Raw genomic sequence first — 17629 nt, forward strand, 5'->3', positions numbered from 1 at the left:
AATTCGTAAATTAAGCTGTGAATGAAGATTACAGCAAATCTAATTTGTTTCTGATTTTTACTTTTTTATAGTTGGACAAAGAGAACCTACAGATGTGATTGTAAAAGAAGAGCTACCTGAAAATATGGAAGCCATGCCACCAGAATCAACTGATAAGGATGGTGTGGAAGATGTACAGAAGGATGTTCAAGAAGCTAATGAACAATTGCAATCAGAAGAAGACAATGTAGAAGAGCTAGAACAACCCAGTGAGTCTCAGGCTAATGATGTTGGATTTAAAAAGGTTTTTAAATTTGTTGGATTCAAGTTTACTGTTAAAAAAGATAAGACAGAAAAGTCTGAACCGGTTCAGCTACTGACCGTAAAAAAAGAGGAAGCAGAAATGGCAGCAAATGGAGCAGGAGATCATAAAGAAGTTGAGCTAGAAAAGGTAGAGGAAGCGACACCAAGTGAAGTGATTCTCTCTGCAGAAAAGACTGAAGAAGAACCAATCAGTGAGGAAGGGAAAGATGAATCTCCTCCTGAAAAGGCAGCAGAAAGCCCTAGTGAGGAAGCTGAAGGAAATGAAGAGGCAGAAGGAAGAAAAGAACCTAGCAAGTCACCCGAGTCTCCAACAAATGCATTAGTTAATGAAACTGCATCACCACTAAGAAAATTCTTTACTCAGGGTTGGGCTGGGTTTAGGAAAAAGACAAGTTTTAGGAAGACTAAAGAGGATGAGCAGCAGACTTCTGAGAGGGGAAAACAAGAGCAAGAAAAAGATGTTGCAGAGATCCCATTAGAAACAAGTGAGGAGAAAACTGAGAGAGAAAAGGAGGAGCAAGAAGGGAAAGTGACAGAGATCCCAGTAGAGATCCTAGCAGAAGCAAGTTTGAAGGAAGAAAGTATTCCTTCTGAACAGCCACTTCCACAACAGACCATTGAAAGTGTAAACAAGGAATCTGAAATACTCTGTGAAGAAAAAGGAGATCTTTCCCCTGAAGAAATATCAAAACCAGTGAAAGAAGGTAAAATATCCCCAGAAGAAAAAAATGAAATACACTTTGAAGAGAAATCTGAACTAGCAGAATTAGAAGAATCTAAAGGAAAATCCAAAGAAGGGTTTGAAACTGTTGTTCCAGTGGCAATAGAAGTGTTTGGTGAAAAAATTGAGAAGTCTGAACCAATAGCTCCACTAGCAAGTGAAATCTTTGATGAAAAGATAGAGACAGAGGCAGAAGTTCATGTTAGCACTATAGAAGTTAAAACAAATGAGAGAGAACAGATGTCGTCTTCAGCTTCTGAGCAATCAGTTGAAGGAGATGGTGAGATACAAAGAATTGAACAGTTGAAGGCCAAAGAAACAGTAGAGATAATAGTGGACGATCATGTCAAGCAAATAGAACCAAGCCCTGAAGATGCAGCTGCATGTAAACCTCCAGAAGGTATCACAAATGAGGTTGAACTGTTGTCCTCACAAGAAAGAGCCAAAGTGCAAGGCAGCCCCTTAAAGAAACTTTTTACTGGTACTGGTTTAAAGAAACTTTCTGGAAAGAAGCATAAAGGAAAGAGAGAAGAAACTAAGCCAGGGGAACAAGCAGAACAAATTCAACATTTAGCTGATTCCCCAGAAAGTCCAGAAGAACAAAAAGCAGAGAGCTCTGCCTCTTCACCTGAAGAATCAACAGAGCCTCCTTCGGTGGATAAAGCCATAGATGTAACACAGCTCACTGAAACAGAAGAAGGAGTAACTTCAGATGTAGAGAGGAAAAGAGAGTGCGTTACTCCTTGGGCATCATTTAAAAAGATGGTGACTCCTAAGAAACGTGTCAGAAGGCCTTCTGAAAGTGACAAAGAAGAAGAAATTGATAAGGCAAAGAGTGCTACCTTGTCTTCTACTGAAAGTGCAGTCTCTGAAAATCAAGAAGAAACTAAAGTAAATGGTGAGGAGCAGAAGCTAGAAAAAAGCACAGAAGAGCCAAAACGAAAGGTTGATACTTCTGTATCATGGGAGGCCTTAATTTGTGTAGGCTCCTCCAAGAAAAGAGCTAGGAAATCATCCTCTTCTGATGAGGAAGTAGGACAGAGGCTTGCTCAAGAAGGTCAAAAAATAGATGACATTGGACAAAGCAATGAAACTGCACCAGACCCTATCCTAACTAGTTCCCAAGAAAGTGATCAAGGACAAGGAAGTTCCTCACCAGAACAAGCTGGAAGTCCATCTGAAGGAGAGGGTGTTTCAACCTGGGAATCATTTAAAAGGCTAGTCACTCCAAGAAGAAAATCCAAAACCAAAATGGAAGAGAGAACTGAAGAATCTGTGTTAGTTTCCAGCATAGAACATTCTACTTCAGATGGTGAACCTGGAAAAGAAGAAACATGGGTTTCATTTAAAAAATTAATACCTGGTCGTCGGAAGAAAAAGTCTGATGGGAAGCCAGAACAAGCTTGTGTTGAGGAAGCTGGAGAAGAAATGACAGAAACCAATGAAGAAGACTCCGATGTTCCAGCTGTTGTTCCTTTATCTGAGTATGAAGCAGCTGAACAAGAAAAAATTGAAGCCCAACAAGCAACACAAGCTGAGGAAATAAGGGAAGGAACTTTAGATGAAAAGAGAGCTGAAAAATTAGAAGATACCTTAATTATTGAGCAATCTAATGAAGGACTGGTTCATGCAGTTACTGTGACTGTTGTAGAAGGGGAGAGAGCAGTAACTAGTATAGAAGAAAGATCACCATCTTGGATATCTGCTACGGTGACCGAGTCCATTGAACAGGAAAAAGATGATGAACAACAACCAACTGAACAGATATTTAAAACTGAAGTTGCTGTAGAAGAGAAAGTGGTGGTTACTAAAACTTTGCCAGAGTTGAGTAAGGATGTTAGTGATGATACTATAGTAAGTGAACTGGAGTTAACTTCAGAAGCATTGACAGCACTAGAAGAGGCAACAGAAGTTTCCTGTGGTGAAGGAGCAATAGAGATGTCTGTTGCAGAGGAGACGACTGAGATGGTTTCTGCAGTGTCACGGTTAACGGAATCCCCAAACACTACGGAAGAAGTTACACCTGTGCAGGAGATGGAAGGGACTGAACAAAATTTAGAAGAATTAAATAAACAAACACAGGAAATTCTTGAGGAAGTTGTAGAAAGAGTGAAGCTGTCAGATGAAGCACAGATAAGCAAAAGAACTGTGACAGGAGTCCTTACTCAATCAGTACTGAAAATTGGATCTGAAAAGAAAGATGAAGCTAATGAAGTTAAAAACATATGTCAAGAAACTGTGTTGGCTAAACAGTCCTTAAAGAAAGAGGAACCTGAAGAGACTGACATTCAACACATGGTAACTGTAGGAAGTGTTCAAGGCAGAAATGAAGCTCATGAAAGTGTTCCACAGGAAATGTCAGAGATGGGTGAAAAGTATGCTGTGATGAAGGAACACACAGGAGAAGCTAAAAGTCTGGATAGATTGGCAGATAGAAGTCAGTTACAAGAAACCGAACAATCATTTGTGGAAAGACATGAAGAAACACTTACTAAAGTAGAAGGAATTCTAGAGAAATATAAATTGAAAGAGGAGGAATTTTACAGTAGTGTCGCAGTAACTACCAAGGCAGGGCCTGAAGTGAAAGCTGAGTATGTATCAGTAGAAGAACCACAAGAAATCTCAACTGAAGAGGCTGAAGTAAAGTTAATAGAAATAACTCCAGGTGAAATCATAGATGAAGGTTCTCCAGAACTGGATGGATCTGTAATTGAAATACATGATGCAAAGCTTGAGTTTTCCCAGGAATTTAAGCAAGCGGTGGACATGGTGCCTAGCTTACAATCAAAATGCATGCAAGTAACTGTAACAGAAGCCCCTTTGCAGAGTGATGTAACTGAAACCCCTATTCAAAGTGAGACAGAAAATGCCATGCTCACGTTGGAATCAAAATGTAGAGAAGCAGTTGCAGCTGAGTCCCACTCTTGGCCTGAGGGGACGGACATCCCAGTACAGAGTGAAGGGGAAGATGCCAGGGAGGCCTTAGAACCAACTTACCCAGAAGCTCTTGCAAGTGAGATTCCTGTGAAGAAAGAGGTGGAAGATGCCATGTTTACCTTAGAATCAGAATGCACTGAAGTACTTTCATCGGAAGCTCCTGTGCAGAATTGTGTAACTGAGGCCTCTACACAAAGGGAGGGGCAAGATGCTATGTTTAATGAAGAATCAAAGGGCATAAAGGTCATGGCACAGAGTGAAGTGACTGAGGCCACCAAGCAGAGTGAAGTAGAAGGAACTGTTCTTGAAGGAGTGATGCAGAGTGAGGTGATCAAGGCTCCTGTGAAGGAGGCGGTGAAAGATGCCGTGCTTACCTTAGAATCAGACTGCACTGAAACAGTTTCACCTGAGGCTCCAATGCAGTGTGACGTGGCTGAGGCCTCTGAACAGCGTGGGGTGGAAGATGCTGTGCAGACTGTAGAACAAGAATGCACAAAAACACTTGCAACTGAGGCCCCCATGCAAAGCGAGGTGCGAGATACCGTACCTCTCTTGAAAGCAAAATGCACAAGCACAATTGCTACTGAGGCTACAATGCAGACTGACATGGAAGAAATTGCCACTAAGGCTACAGTGCCGAATGAGGATGAGTCTGTACTTAACATAGGATCTAAATGCAAAGAAATAACTGCAATAGAAACCAGCATGAAGAGTGAGGGCAGTGAGATCTCTGTGCAGAGTGAGGTGGAAGGTGCCTTGTTTTCCTTAGAATCCAAATGCAAAGAGGCAGTTGTAACTGGAGATGCCATGCAGAGCGTGGTGATTGAGTCCCCTGTGACAAGAGAGGCAGAAGGTGCTGTGCTTACCGTTGAATCAGAAAGCACTGAAGCGGTTGCATCTGAGGCCCCCATGCAGAATGATGTAGAAGATGCCCCATGTAATTTACAGCTGGCAGTTGTAAATGAGGCCTCTGTGCAGAGCGACATGTGTCCTAAGGAACTGCCTGTGCATGGAAAGGGAGGTGAAGAGGAGGCCATGGAAGCAAAGCAAACACTTCTGCTGACTGCAACAAATTCAAGTTGCAGTCAGAGAGAGGAAATCAAGTCTGAGCTAATGAGGGAAATAGAAAAAGATTTGCTGCTTGAATCTGGAAAATTGGAAGTTGCAAGTGGTGATAAACTTTATTCGACTCCCATGCAGCAAGAGATTTTAGCTGTGCAGCTGGAAGCTACTGGTTCACCCATTCCTAGCATTGAAAGCTCTGAGGCTCAAAAAGCATCCGTACAGCTGATTACAGCTGCAGCAGTTGAAGAACAAATTGTTGCAGAAACTGTGGCACCTATGGAAACCCCAGCTGAAACTTTAGAAGCTGTGCCTGAGAAACTGTCCTCTGAACTAGTCCAAGGAACTACCATTGCTCATTCAGAATTTGGGGCTACAGTCAGTAGGAGTGAAGAAACAGTGTCGGTATCAGAGATGAGCATCACAACAGTGGATGGAAAGACTGAGACAGCAACAAGCTCCACAACACACGATAAAATAGTTTCTCAAGATAAAAAAAGCCCAAGTCTAACCCACATAGAATTTGAAAAAGATGTTGTTCAGTCTGTCACCATAGAATCACAGAGTACAAAAATTGTATTAAAGATAATTCAGACTGCCGTTGACAAACTCGAAAATACAGAAGAGCCAGCTGCTGTGTCACAGAAGCAGATGGAATCAACAGATGGAAGCCAAAAAGATATAAATATATATGGAGTTCAGGATAGCATACAGGCGGATCAGCAGCTTCTTGTAAAAGGTGGAGACACAATAGAGGATAAAGAACGAGAGTTCCAGCAACCAAGTATAATCAAACCTATTTTAACACAGTCTGCAGAGAAACAGGCTACTGTACAACAAACAGAAGATGTGCCATTAATTTCTGGTATGTCAAAAGAGGGAGAAATTCAGGATTCAGGAAAAATTGTGCCGGTTCCTGAAGATCTTTCAAGTGAAAGTTTAGGGGCTCAAAAATCAGCAATGTATATGACCGTTTCAGAAGACTTATCTAAATCTAAAGAGACAACAACAAATGACCAACCAAAGCTAAAGGAAGAAGCCGCAGGGCTGACTGTGAAAACCCAAGAGAAATGCATGGTTCAGCAGATACACATAGAAAGGAAGGAAGATGAACATAGCCAGCCAGTGGAAGACATGAAGACACATAGAGAAGATGTAAATTATCAAGAATACACCTCTTGTGAGAGTCCACAATCAAAGACCGAGCTCACCAAATCTTGAGGCCTAATGTAAGTAGCATTTTATTAGTTAATTTTTGGCAGTATTATTCAGAATCTTTTCCTTTTCTCACTATTTTATTGATTTGCTACTGTGTCATGCTTTTTGCATGCATCAAAGACCCGCCTCAGGATTCCGTACCACAGTCAAAATATTTAAATTCTTTTTCCAAACTTCAGACACTTAGACCCATATTGGTTGAAACTTCAGAATTACCAGACACATAAATGAACTTAATCTTTTGGGGAAGAGTCAACACTGCTTTTTGAAAAGAGATTATGCCTCATCAATCTATTAGAATTCTTTGAACTAGGGTGGGCCAGTGGATACAGTGTACAGTAAACTTCTGATAATCCGGCACCTTTAGGACCCAGAGGGTGCCGGATTATCAGATATGCCAGACTATTGGGGGGGAGGGGCTATGAGGGGTCTGGGGTGGGGGGGGATGCCACCCCAGACCCGTCATAGTCCCCCCCCCCCCTTCCGATAGTCCAGTTCTGCCCCAGGCGACCCTGATTCAGCTGCTGCTGGTCAGTTTCAGCAGCAGCTGAATCGGGGACGCCTGCAGCAGAGCAGCTGGAATGCTGCCGGGTTGGTCCGGTAGCGCCAACCCTTGGCTCTGCGAGACCAACCCGGCAGCACCCCAGCTGCTCTTGGAGACACCTGGAGCAGAGCAGCTGGGGTGCTGCCAGGTTGGTCCCGCAACACTGCTCCTCGGCGCTACTGGACCAACCCAGCAGCACTCCAGCTGCTCTGCCCCAGGTGTCCCCAAGTCAGCTGCTGCTGATACTGATCAGTGGCTGAATCCAGGAAGCCTGAGGCAGAGCTGATCTTCCCCGGGCTTCCTGGAGTCCGCCGCTGGTCAGTTTCAACAGCGGCTGAATCCAGACGCCTAGGACGGAGCAGCTGGAGTGCTGCCGGGTTGGTCCGGTAGCGCCAACCCTTAGCACTGCAAGACCAACCCGGCAGCACCCCAGCTGCTCTGCTCCAGGTGTCCCCAAGTCAGCTGCTGCTGAAAGTGATCAAGGGCTGATTCCAGGAAGCCAGGGCAGAGCAGCTCTGCCTTGGGCTTCCTGGAGTCAGCCGCTGGTCAGTTTCAGCAGCAGCTGAATCGAGGACAGCTGGGGAGCTGCCGGGTTGGTCCCGCAGCTCCGAGGGGCAGCGCTACGGGACCTACCCGGCAGCACTCCAGCTGCTCTGCCCCTGGCTACGCCGATTCAGCGGCTGGTCAGTTTAAGCAGCAGCTGAATCAGGGAAGCTGGGGGCAGAGCAGCTCCAATGGTCCGGCTGCCCAGAGCACTTCCGGGTTCCTGATGGTGCCGGACCATCAGATGCTGGACCATTGGAGTTTTACTGTACTCGAACTTTCAGAAAGCCTTAGACAGGGTCTCTCCCCCAAAGTCTTTTACCTAGAGTAAGCAGTGATGGGATAAGAGAAAGTCCTCTCATTGATCAGAAACTGGTTAAAAGAAAACAAAAGGTAGAAGTTAATAGTCAGAATGGAGTGTTTTAAACCGAGTCCATGCTCTTCAACATATTCATAACTGATCTGGAAAAAGGGGTAATCACTGAGATGGCAAAAAATTGTGGAAGGTACAAAATTACATAAAAGCAGAGTCCAAAGCAGAGTTTAAAGAGTTACAAAGGGATCTCACAAAAATTGGGTGACTGGATAAAAAATTGGCAAGTGGAATTTAGTTTTGATAAAAGCAAAGTAATGTACATGGAAAAACATCCAAACTATGTGTACAAAATGATAGGATCTAAATTAGCTGTTAGCACTCAAGAAGGAGATCTAGGAGACGTGATAGACATTTATCGGGAAACATCCTTTCAATTTTCAACTGTAATGGAAAAAAAACATTAGGAGCCATTTGAAAAAGGGTTAGATAATAAGACACAGTATGAAAAGGTAATAAGAAAAGGAAAAGATTCATTGTGCTCCTATATATAGCCATAATATATCCACAACTTGATGCTGCATGCAGTTCTGGTGGGGGGAAAAAAAAAGCTTTTAGAGTTTTAAAAGGTACAGAGAAGGGCAACAAAAATGATTAAGTATATGGAACGACTTTCATATGTGAAGAGACTGGGCTAAGCAGGGATATGATAGAGGTATCATACACACAATGCATAGGTAACCTGTAGAACTCCATGCCAGAGGATATTGTGAAGACCAAGACTTTAACAAGGTTAAAAAAAAACCTAGATTTAAATTCATGGAGGATAGTTCCATCAATGGCTATTAACCAGACAGGGGTGGCCCATGGACCTAGGCAAACTAGGCAGTTGCCTAGGGCACTGCGGGTCCAGGCACCCAATGATGACACCACGCCCTGTGATTACGTCATGGTCATTGACGGCCGTTCAGGCATGGGCGCCGATAGCGCCTTCTGCCTAGGACGCCAGCTGCCACAGCCGGCCTCAGGCCACTCCTATAGCCAGAATGGGTAGTTTGTCAGAAGCTTTAAATGGTCAACAGGGGAGAGATCAATTGATTACCTGTTCTGTTCATTCTCTCAGGGGCACCTGGCACTGGTCAGTGTCAGAAGACAAGTTACTGGGCTTAGAATGACCTTTGGTTTGAGTTGGCCATTTTTATGTTCTAGAAAACTGTCAATGGTGTGGAAGTGAATAAGAATAAAACTATAATGTAGTTCAAAAAAGATTAGTCAGCATGGTTGAGGGAATCACCTAGCCATGTGGCACAGCCAACTGCCCTGGGCCCTGCAAACTCTTTGACCAGGCCTGATGCTCTGGGTGTTCTCTTTCTCTAATTTCCAGAAGCTGTGAGTGAGCAACAGGGGATGGATTGCTGACAGGCCATTGGTCGGACTTATTTTGGCCATTATGTTACTGTCTAGAAACTTAAATAAGGAGCTTTGTTTTCAAAGTTGTTGAGTACTCACAGCTTTTATTGTCAACAAGACAACCTGTACCTCTGAAAATGAGGCCACTTTTATTTGGCAGAAACAGTTAATCTTTTGGGTGAGATGTGAAGCTGAGCAGCTGAACTAGTCAATTTCATTTATACTCCACTTGCTTCTGTATTATCCTTTACCTGCCATTTCTCTTCAGTGGCAGTTGGAGATGGGGATACTTAGCACCATAGAAAATCAACTCTTCAGGTACAGCACAGCATTGTTTCCCTTCTAAATGGGGAGAGAGAGAGAGAGCTGCTATTCTCCTTTCTGCTTTGAGTGAGCTGTGGTCACCAGCCTCCTTCTCCCCACCACCCGGGTTGTACAATGAGAGTTTGCTCCTCTTGTTTTCAGTCTTTGCTCATTGGTGAATAGTGGACTATTCCAGCAACTATCTTAGGTAATATGAGACCTGCAGCCAGTGTTCCCTCTAAGCTGCATGGCAGCACAGCTTCAAAGGTGATTAATCATCCTCGCGGGAGAGAGGGGGAAGGGATGCTGATTAATTACCTGTGAAGCTTTGCTGCTGCACAGCTTAGAAGGAACAGTTACCTCTGTTGAAACAGGCAGCTTCCCACCAGCCAATAGGATTCTGCTGGGTTCAGGAGCAGCTCATAAAGCTTCCCCCGCTCCTTCCCTCCAGACTCAGTTTTTAAAGAAAAACCACCCCGCAGCCAGTGTACAAGTGGGGTGAGGCAACCAGGGAGCCTGCCTGGGGCTCCACACAGCATCTGCGGGCCAGATCCAGTGGCTGGGTGGGCTGTATCTGGCCTGCGGGCCATAGCTTGCCCATGCCTGCCCTAAATAGGTATTTTAAATACAGAATCTGGCAAAAGAGGGGGGTAGAAGAAATGTCAAGAGTGATCCCTACATTTTCATTGTTTTCAACATCAAGTTAAAGCTGCTCCGCCCCCAGCACAATCCTGTTTCAATAACAGGCAGCCATGAAGCACAAGGGGCTCCAGAGCACATGGCTGCTGCTTGGGCAGGGGCAGGGCAGGCAGCAGTGTTCCCTCTAAACTGCCCAGCCGCACACTTTCATGGGTGATTAATCAGCCCTGCCCAGTCAGAGGCTCTTGCATGAATCTGACTGACTGCGCTGGGCTGATTAATCACCTATAAAGCTGTGCTGCTGCACAATTTAGAGGGAACACGGGCAGGCAGGGAGGCTGATTCAGGAATAGCTGCTGGCTAGTAAACCTCCTGGCCAGAGCCTGTCTCTGGTGCCTCAGTCCCTCCCTTCCCCAATCCTCTGTCCCCCACTCCACACACCCAAATCCTCTGCCCCCCTCCTGTACCCATCTCCTCTCCCAGATCTGGCACCCCAATTCTCTGCCCCAGATTGCAGTCCCCTCCTGTCCTAAGTGACAATCCAACCCCCTGCACCTTAGTCCAGTGCCCCAGGTCACAACTGCCTCCTTCACCCGAACTCTCCCCCTTATCCCAAGCTGCCTTCTACACCCAACCTCCATCCCAGATCCTGTACCTCCTCCATTAATATCATGGAAGAGTGCGGCCCGCGACCACTTTCCAAATTCTTGGATTGGCCTCCCATTAAAAATTATTGCCCACCCCTGATTTAGGGTGTGCCTCTGTGTCCCGCTGCTCCCTCATATTTCCTGCTACCCATTACCCCTCTGCCTGGATTTCCTTAGGTGCTCAGTTTCTGTGAATCTTAAGGAGTTCTGCAGGGGGAAATGTGCATGTATTAAGGATGTTGTAGAACAGTATTTAACCAAGTGTCTGGGGCCCTGTAGGGGGTCGCAGGCAGGTTTTAAGAGGATCCACCAAATAGGGACAGGATTATACTTACTTGGGTTCAGGGCAGAAAGCTGAAGCCCCTCTACATCAAGCTGGAACCCAGGACCCCACAATCCAGGGCCAAAGTCGAAGGCTGAGTAGTGTAGCTTTGCAGGGGCCCCTGTTGCATGGGGTCCCAGGCAGCTGCCCTGATTGCTTTTATATGCAGTTATTGTGGTACAGGTGGGTTTTTGTAGCATGTTGGGAGGGCCTCAGAAAGAAAAAGGTTGTGTGTGGCCATTGTCAGAAGACAGGATACTGGACTAGATGGATCTTTGGTATGACCCATTATGTTGTGCGTGGGCTGACCAGAGCTTGGAGCTCAAGGAGGACTGTAAAGAAGATTGTACAGTTGTGAAGACCCAAGGTTATAACAGTTACAAAAAGAACCAGATAAGTTCATAGAGCGGCCCCTCCAAGATGGGCGGGGATGGTCCCCTAGCCTCTGTTTACCAGAAGCTGGGATGGAAGATGATTCTCTGTTCCGTTCATTGCCCCTGGGGCATCTGGCATTGGCCACTGTCAGAAGACAGAACACTGGACTACATGGACCTTTGGTCAGATCCTGTATGCCATTCTTGCATGCAAACACCTTATGCTAAATAATCTCTACTAGGAATGTTAGCATATGTTCGTTTAAATGATTAACCAATAAGTCTAAGCTTATTGGTTGATCCAAATAACTACATGCAATCCCCACTCTTGATAGAGGCAGCAAAGGAAGGGGAAGTGGAAGCTAGTCTGTGCAGGGAGCATGGGGAGGCAGCAGTGTAGATTGGGAGAGGCTCCCTGGGAGTGAAGCTAGGAACGCTCTGGATACTGGTCCTACCCTGGGAACTGTTGAATAATCATAACTGATAAGATTTGATGCAGTTAACAATTAGTAAATTAAGCGACATCTGTCATCCCTAATCTGTACCACCTTGATTGCTAGTTCCTTCCATGGATCTGAAGACATGCTCTGTGCAAGCTCAAAAGCTGGCCTTTCACCAACAGAAGTTAGTCTAACAAAGGACAGTTACTTCACCAACCTTGTCTATTTTTAAATGCTGAAGAGAGCCCAACTCCTGTGTACCTCCTATGGCAAGGGTGAGCAAAAGGGGCGAAAGGGTGAGCAGAGGCCTTGCCACTCCCCCCACCCCCAGGCCAATTAAGCCCTGGGAGTGGGGGGAGGCGCACAGAGTTTCCTCCACCCTGCCAGGAGCACACGGCGCTTTGAAGTATTGTGTGCTCCTCACAGGATGGGAGGAGACTTCTCGCGCTCCCAAACCCTAATTGGCCTGAGGGCAGGAGGAGCACGCAAAGTTTCCTCCATCCTATCCCCGCCGTGCAAGGAGTGCGTGGCAATTAGGGACTGGGAGAGGGCGGAGGGAGCATGCACAGTTTCCCTGCCCTGCAAGGAGCATGCAACACTTAAAAGTGCAGCGTGCTCCTGGCAGGGCGGGAGGAAGCTTCGTGTGCTCCCAGGCCCTGGGGTGGGGAGCACAGGAAGTCTCTTCCCATCGCCAGGGGGCACGGTGCTTAGTGGGAAGGTGGGGGCAAAGGGGCTCCCTCACCCCCAGACCAATCATGGTCTGTGGTTGGGGAAGCCAGAAGCATCCTGGCCTCGGGGCTGCTTACAAATTTTTGAAGTAGCCCCTAGGCAAAAAAATTATTGTCCACCCCTGTCCTAAAGGCCTGCAGGAGTTGGAGCACCATTCCATTTTCAACTTTGGGAGATTCACAGAAAGAGCAAAGGGAAACTTCCATGCTGTGTTACACACCCAGGATTTTAGGTTGTTAGCTTTTTCTTTTTAAACTGGAGTTGATGAGGTCTCTCTCCAATACCACTCCTGAAAAACAGCTTCCCCACTTAAGGAAGTTCTGAGAGAGAATAGAAATTGAGTAATTTATGATTAATAAGACTTTGTTAATATCTTTGCTTTTTTTTTTTTCAGCAGTTCCATTAAATGTGTGTGTTACGTTTGGAGATACCAGAATATGAAGAAGGCAAGAGCAGAATGTGGAATCTGCTGATTGGTCTGTAGACCAATGTAAGTTTCTGAATTGTGAGACTAGACAGACCATCAATATCTGTGTTATTCCTTGAGAGCAGCTGACAATCCTGAGACAACATCAGGAGCTTTAGTCATCACCCTCTACTCTTGGATGTTAACATTTCCTCTTTTCAAGACTTCTTTATTTTTGTTTGATAAAATTATGAAAAAGTGATGTCTGATTTAAATGCCTATTGGCAATGCCCAGTCTCTATTGTTCCAGATTTCCCCCTACTAAAATGCTTCCAAAACTGGAGTGTAATTCTTTGTGTATTTATATATATATATATATATCATAAACCCAGTTCTGATTTTAATGTATATTTTTTTCATCTTATGATTTTTGAAAATGCAAAATGATATACATTTGCATCACAATATATGAGACTAAGTGCATGTGACCATGGTGAAGCACTGAGAGAGCTACAGCTGGCCACAAATTATCTTCATTAAATTTAGGCAGGTGTTCCACTTAGTGGATGGAGATAAGAACTGATAAATTTAAGACATTGTGCTAGTTGTTCCTGCTTCCATAAAAGAACATTCATGGTCAAAAAGTACAATTCTTATTTGGAAACCTACTAATGTAAATTATTAGGCAGAAGTTAATTTTGCATTTACCTCTGTAGGGAGTACACTATAAATTGTATTGAAAGCATTTAAAGTTCACTTTATTCCAGTTTGATTTTTTCTGAAACCACCTCGGTGGAAGGTAGAAGTCCTAAAGAGTTACAAATATATGCATTTCAGATTCTATTGCAGCCTTGCAATGGCAATTTCAATAAATTATTGTGCTTAAATCGAATTGAAAAAAGGCTATTTTAGCATTAGGAAGAAAAGGATTGTTGTTGTTGTTTTTGCATTTTACTGTTCCCTGTCTCCTTGAGCCACACACATGCCATGAAATGAGACATTCTTGAAAAAAAATGTTTTGATAGATACTGGATTATGTCCACCCCATATTTGTGCCCACTTCTTTTTAGAACAGTGTGTTTCATTATGCTCATGTACATTTGGCAGATTGTGATTTCTGAAAATGATTTAAATAAAATATTTGCCTATACTTAGCTCTGTTGGTTTTAATTAAGAGTTGGCAAACCTGGAACAAAATATTTCTCCATTTTTTTTTTTTAGGTGTAAAATCGCAGGCTTGACATTAAATAACTGAACAATAATTAGATGTTTAAAAGTATTCTGTACTTGACCATATAAGCTCAGAAAAAGCATGCTGTACTTTTTTATCTGGTTTCTAAAAGTTATATGTTGCACTCTGTGAACGTGACACCATTCAGGTTGAGTAAGATGTTGACCAATAGCTTCATTATCCTATCAGTATGTTATAATTTATTTTAAAATGAACTGTTTCCTTCTAGTGTACCCAAATGGTCTTGTTATACAGGTGCCTCTCACTCTGAGGCTGGACAGTATGCAAAGAGAAGTGACTGATTACACTGTGATTGCACCATCTGGTGGAGGATTTCTGCAACTTTTAGCTTATTACTCATAAAAAGTATGTTAGCCAACTAATTCACCTCTGACAAGCAGATATGGGTTTCTCCTAAAATGTATACTATCTTGCACAGCATCTGCTGATAAAATATGGTCATGTCTACAGAGCTGTGCTGCTATAAGATTGCTTATGCAGCCACTTTATGCCTATGGGAAAGACTTCTCCCATTGGCATAATAAAAGCATCTCAATGAGTAGCTGCAGCTTTGTTGATAGGACATGGATAGCACTATGCACACAAGCACTTAAAGCTAGCAAAACTTGTCACTCAGTGTAGCATTTTTTCACACCCTCCAACAACAACTTTTGCTGACATAAGTGTTAGTGTAGACATGACCTTAGTTTTTAGCTGAAAAGTGACAGGATGCTTGTGCTGTAATTGCTAAACAAGAATTTCAAATATTGTGTTGCTTGTTTATGCCAAATACAGTGGGAATATGCTCAAAATATCATACAATATGAGTCATCAAGGGTATGTCTAGACTGCACCCCTCTGCCGGCAGAGGGATGCATATTAGGCAGGTGGAAATTGCTAATGACGTGGGGATTTAAATATCCTGTGCTTCATTAGCATAAAAATGGCCACCGCTTTTTTTTTCGGCATGGAGCTTTGTCGGAGAAAAGTGCAGTCTAGAGGCTGATCTTTCGCTAAAGAAAGCCTTTTCCAATAGATCCGGAATACCTCATTTTATGAGGCATAAGGGATCTATTGGAAAAGGCTTTCTTCAGCGAAAGATCAGCCTCTAGACTACCACTTTTCTCCGACAAAGCTCCGTGCCGAAAAAAGCGGCCATTTTTATGCTAATGAAGCACGGGATATTTAAATCCCCACTTCATTAGCAATTTCGACCTGCCTAATCTGCATCCCTTTGCCAGCAGAAGGGTGCAGTCTAGACATACCCCGAGAGTTAATAAAACAGACGAATAAAGTCCTTTCTGCAGAAATGTCCAGTTACGTGAAATGTTAAAGCTATCATCTGAGCATTTTAAGGTACATAAGGAAATAGAGAGTTGAATGTATTTTTGTTTTATACAGTTTTATAACTCTTCCCTTTTTTTCATTTTACCATCCTCCTCCCCCCCACCCCAACTCCCTTGCTACTCTATCTGTAGCAGCACAAAGTGCATAGCCAAGGAATCTGTAAAAAATGCTTTTAATTTATCCACTAACATTTCTCTGAGTCGTTTTTTTTTCCCTGAAGGTTTTAACTATAGAACTGGGAGTCTATTATTACAGGCATATGATGCTGCAGTAAAAAATTTAACCTGAGATATCTTTTAATCCTAAATAATAACTCCAGAGCCTTTTAATTCTTTCTTTCACTTCACTCACAGAAAGTTAATCATGCATATGAGACTCACTGCTCCATATAAATATTTTTTCAAACCACTTCGACAGTGAACTTAAATGAATTAGGATCTTCACTCTCCTATGAGGACTTTGATTTATCTGCCACAATGCACATGCGTGCACACACATTCTATGTGAATAACATTGAAAGGAGAGGTTGATATAATTAACAGATGGGGACTGAGAGGATGTGCAGGAAAAAAAGTGTCCTTTATAGCTATTTAAAAAGTTAATATGCTACAAAGAACATTGAAGAAGGGCCTTATTTTTGGCCCGTTTATAAATGACACTAACCTGCATTGTCACCAGTGCAACTAGCTATAGTACTTTCATGAGTGCAGGATATAAACATTTTTTTCTTAACTCACAGAAAAAATACAGAACAGTTTAAATGAGAAATGTGATATCAAACAATCTAGTCTGCCTTTCCTTAGTGACGGGTTTCCCCCTTATTTTTTGGCCATGAATCTACAAATATAATTCTGACGAAGGCTGTTGTTTCCCCGAGGTTATGTTGCTTGTGTTAATTTTGCTTTTTATAACACCATGCAAATGTGAAATCCATTACGTTTGTACAAAATTATATACTTATGTATGTTAAGCCATATTGCAATAATTGCAACAGGTAAAACAAAACAATAGCATGACCTGTGTAATCCTGAGTCTAATATTTGTAGTTCCAAAGCTGTTAATAATATGTAAAGTTATTTCTTGTCTAAACCACATTTAAAGAAAGCTAGCTTTTATCAAATTGTAAATTGTCTGTTGGTAGAAATTAAGAAGCAAGTGCTTAAATCTTGCTTGTTTTTTATATTAATCCTGGGCCTACCTAAGCAATGTAACAAACATGCTAACTGTATAATCAATGTTTCTTCTTGTAACAGACATCTATACAATATAGCACCATTAAGACCTTCCAAATGGTGCAAAAAACCTCTCTACATACAGATACGACTTTGTTCCAGTGTATTGCTTTGGCCCCTGAAATACTCAGGCTGCAAACTGTAGCTTGTGCTTAAACTCCAAGCTTGCAGCTTCCTCTAATCCAATGTACTGGGTTAAAAATATTGATTTTCTATTTTCTGTTTTTAAGGTAGATTTTCACTGACTAAATAAAGTACAACCACTAGTTCATTCTCATGTGTCTACGTGTTTTGTAGTTTCTACTTCTTGCAAATGGTTTCTCTGTTCAATGATAAATCTCCAGACAATAGAACCTTTGCTTCTTGAAAAACATTGTCACATTCTGATCTTCATTACGTTGAAGCTGCAATATATGTATAACCTGTTGGGAGGAAAATATTTTATTTACTTGTGTCTCTCTTTCAGATTATCCTAGCAACACTGATTTCAAAAAGAAACTCTAGTTGTGTTTGTAAGGGTGCATCTACACAGCAAGGCTTAGTTCAATTTGCATAGCTTATTTTGAGTTATGTCAATTGTATAGCTCAGGGCTACTCAATCCGCGGGCTACATGCGGCCCGTTTGCAGTCCACAGTGAGGTTTGGATTTATGCAGGGCTCAACACGTGGCCCACGGGTGGGAGCCAAAACAAAAAAGTAGTCAATATAATGATCTTCTGTTGATACGCATTTTAGTAGTTAAATTCCTGGACAGTCATTGCTCATTAAAAGTGCTGTCATATGGGTGGAAATCGGATAAATATTGCATTGTATTATATCAACAGAACGGACTTAAATGTAGCTACTTAAATGTAGTCTTGCCTTAATCTTTGTATTCATGTCTGTCAGTGTGAAAAGTTATTTGCATA

General features: G+C 42.9%; 1 protein-coding gene across 5 annotated transcripts in view; it reads left to right on the top strand.

Annotated features, from left to right (window-relative positions):
* AKAP12 (A-kinase anchoring protein 12) overlaps positions 1-16992 on the top strand; it is a 129761-nt gene extending 112769 nt beyond the window's left edge. For 4 of the 5 annotated variants that reach the window (XM_075924439.1, XM_075924435.1, XM_075924437.1 and 1 more), the window contains 2 exons: positions 72-6252; positions 12900-16992. In XM_075924439.1, the coding sequence (XP_075780554.1) occupies positions 125-6244 (6120 nt within the window). In that variant the 5' untranslated portion in view covers positions 72-124 and the 3' untranslated portion in view covers positions 6245-6252; positions 12900-16992. The remainder of the gene's footprint in view (positions 1-71; positions 6253-12899) is intronic. The other variant, XM_075924436.1, reaches the window with a different exon arrangement.
* Positions 16993-17629: the final 637 nt, after the last annotated feature.

The sequence above is a fragment of the Pelodiscus sinensis genome, chromosome 3 (assembly GCF_049634645.1).
Source record: "Pelodiscus sinensis isolate JC-2024 chromosome 3, ASM4963464v1, whole genome shotgun sequence".
NCBI lineage: Eukaryota > Metazoa > Chordata > Testudines > Trionychidae > Pelodiscus > Pelodiscus sinensis.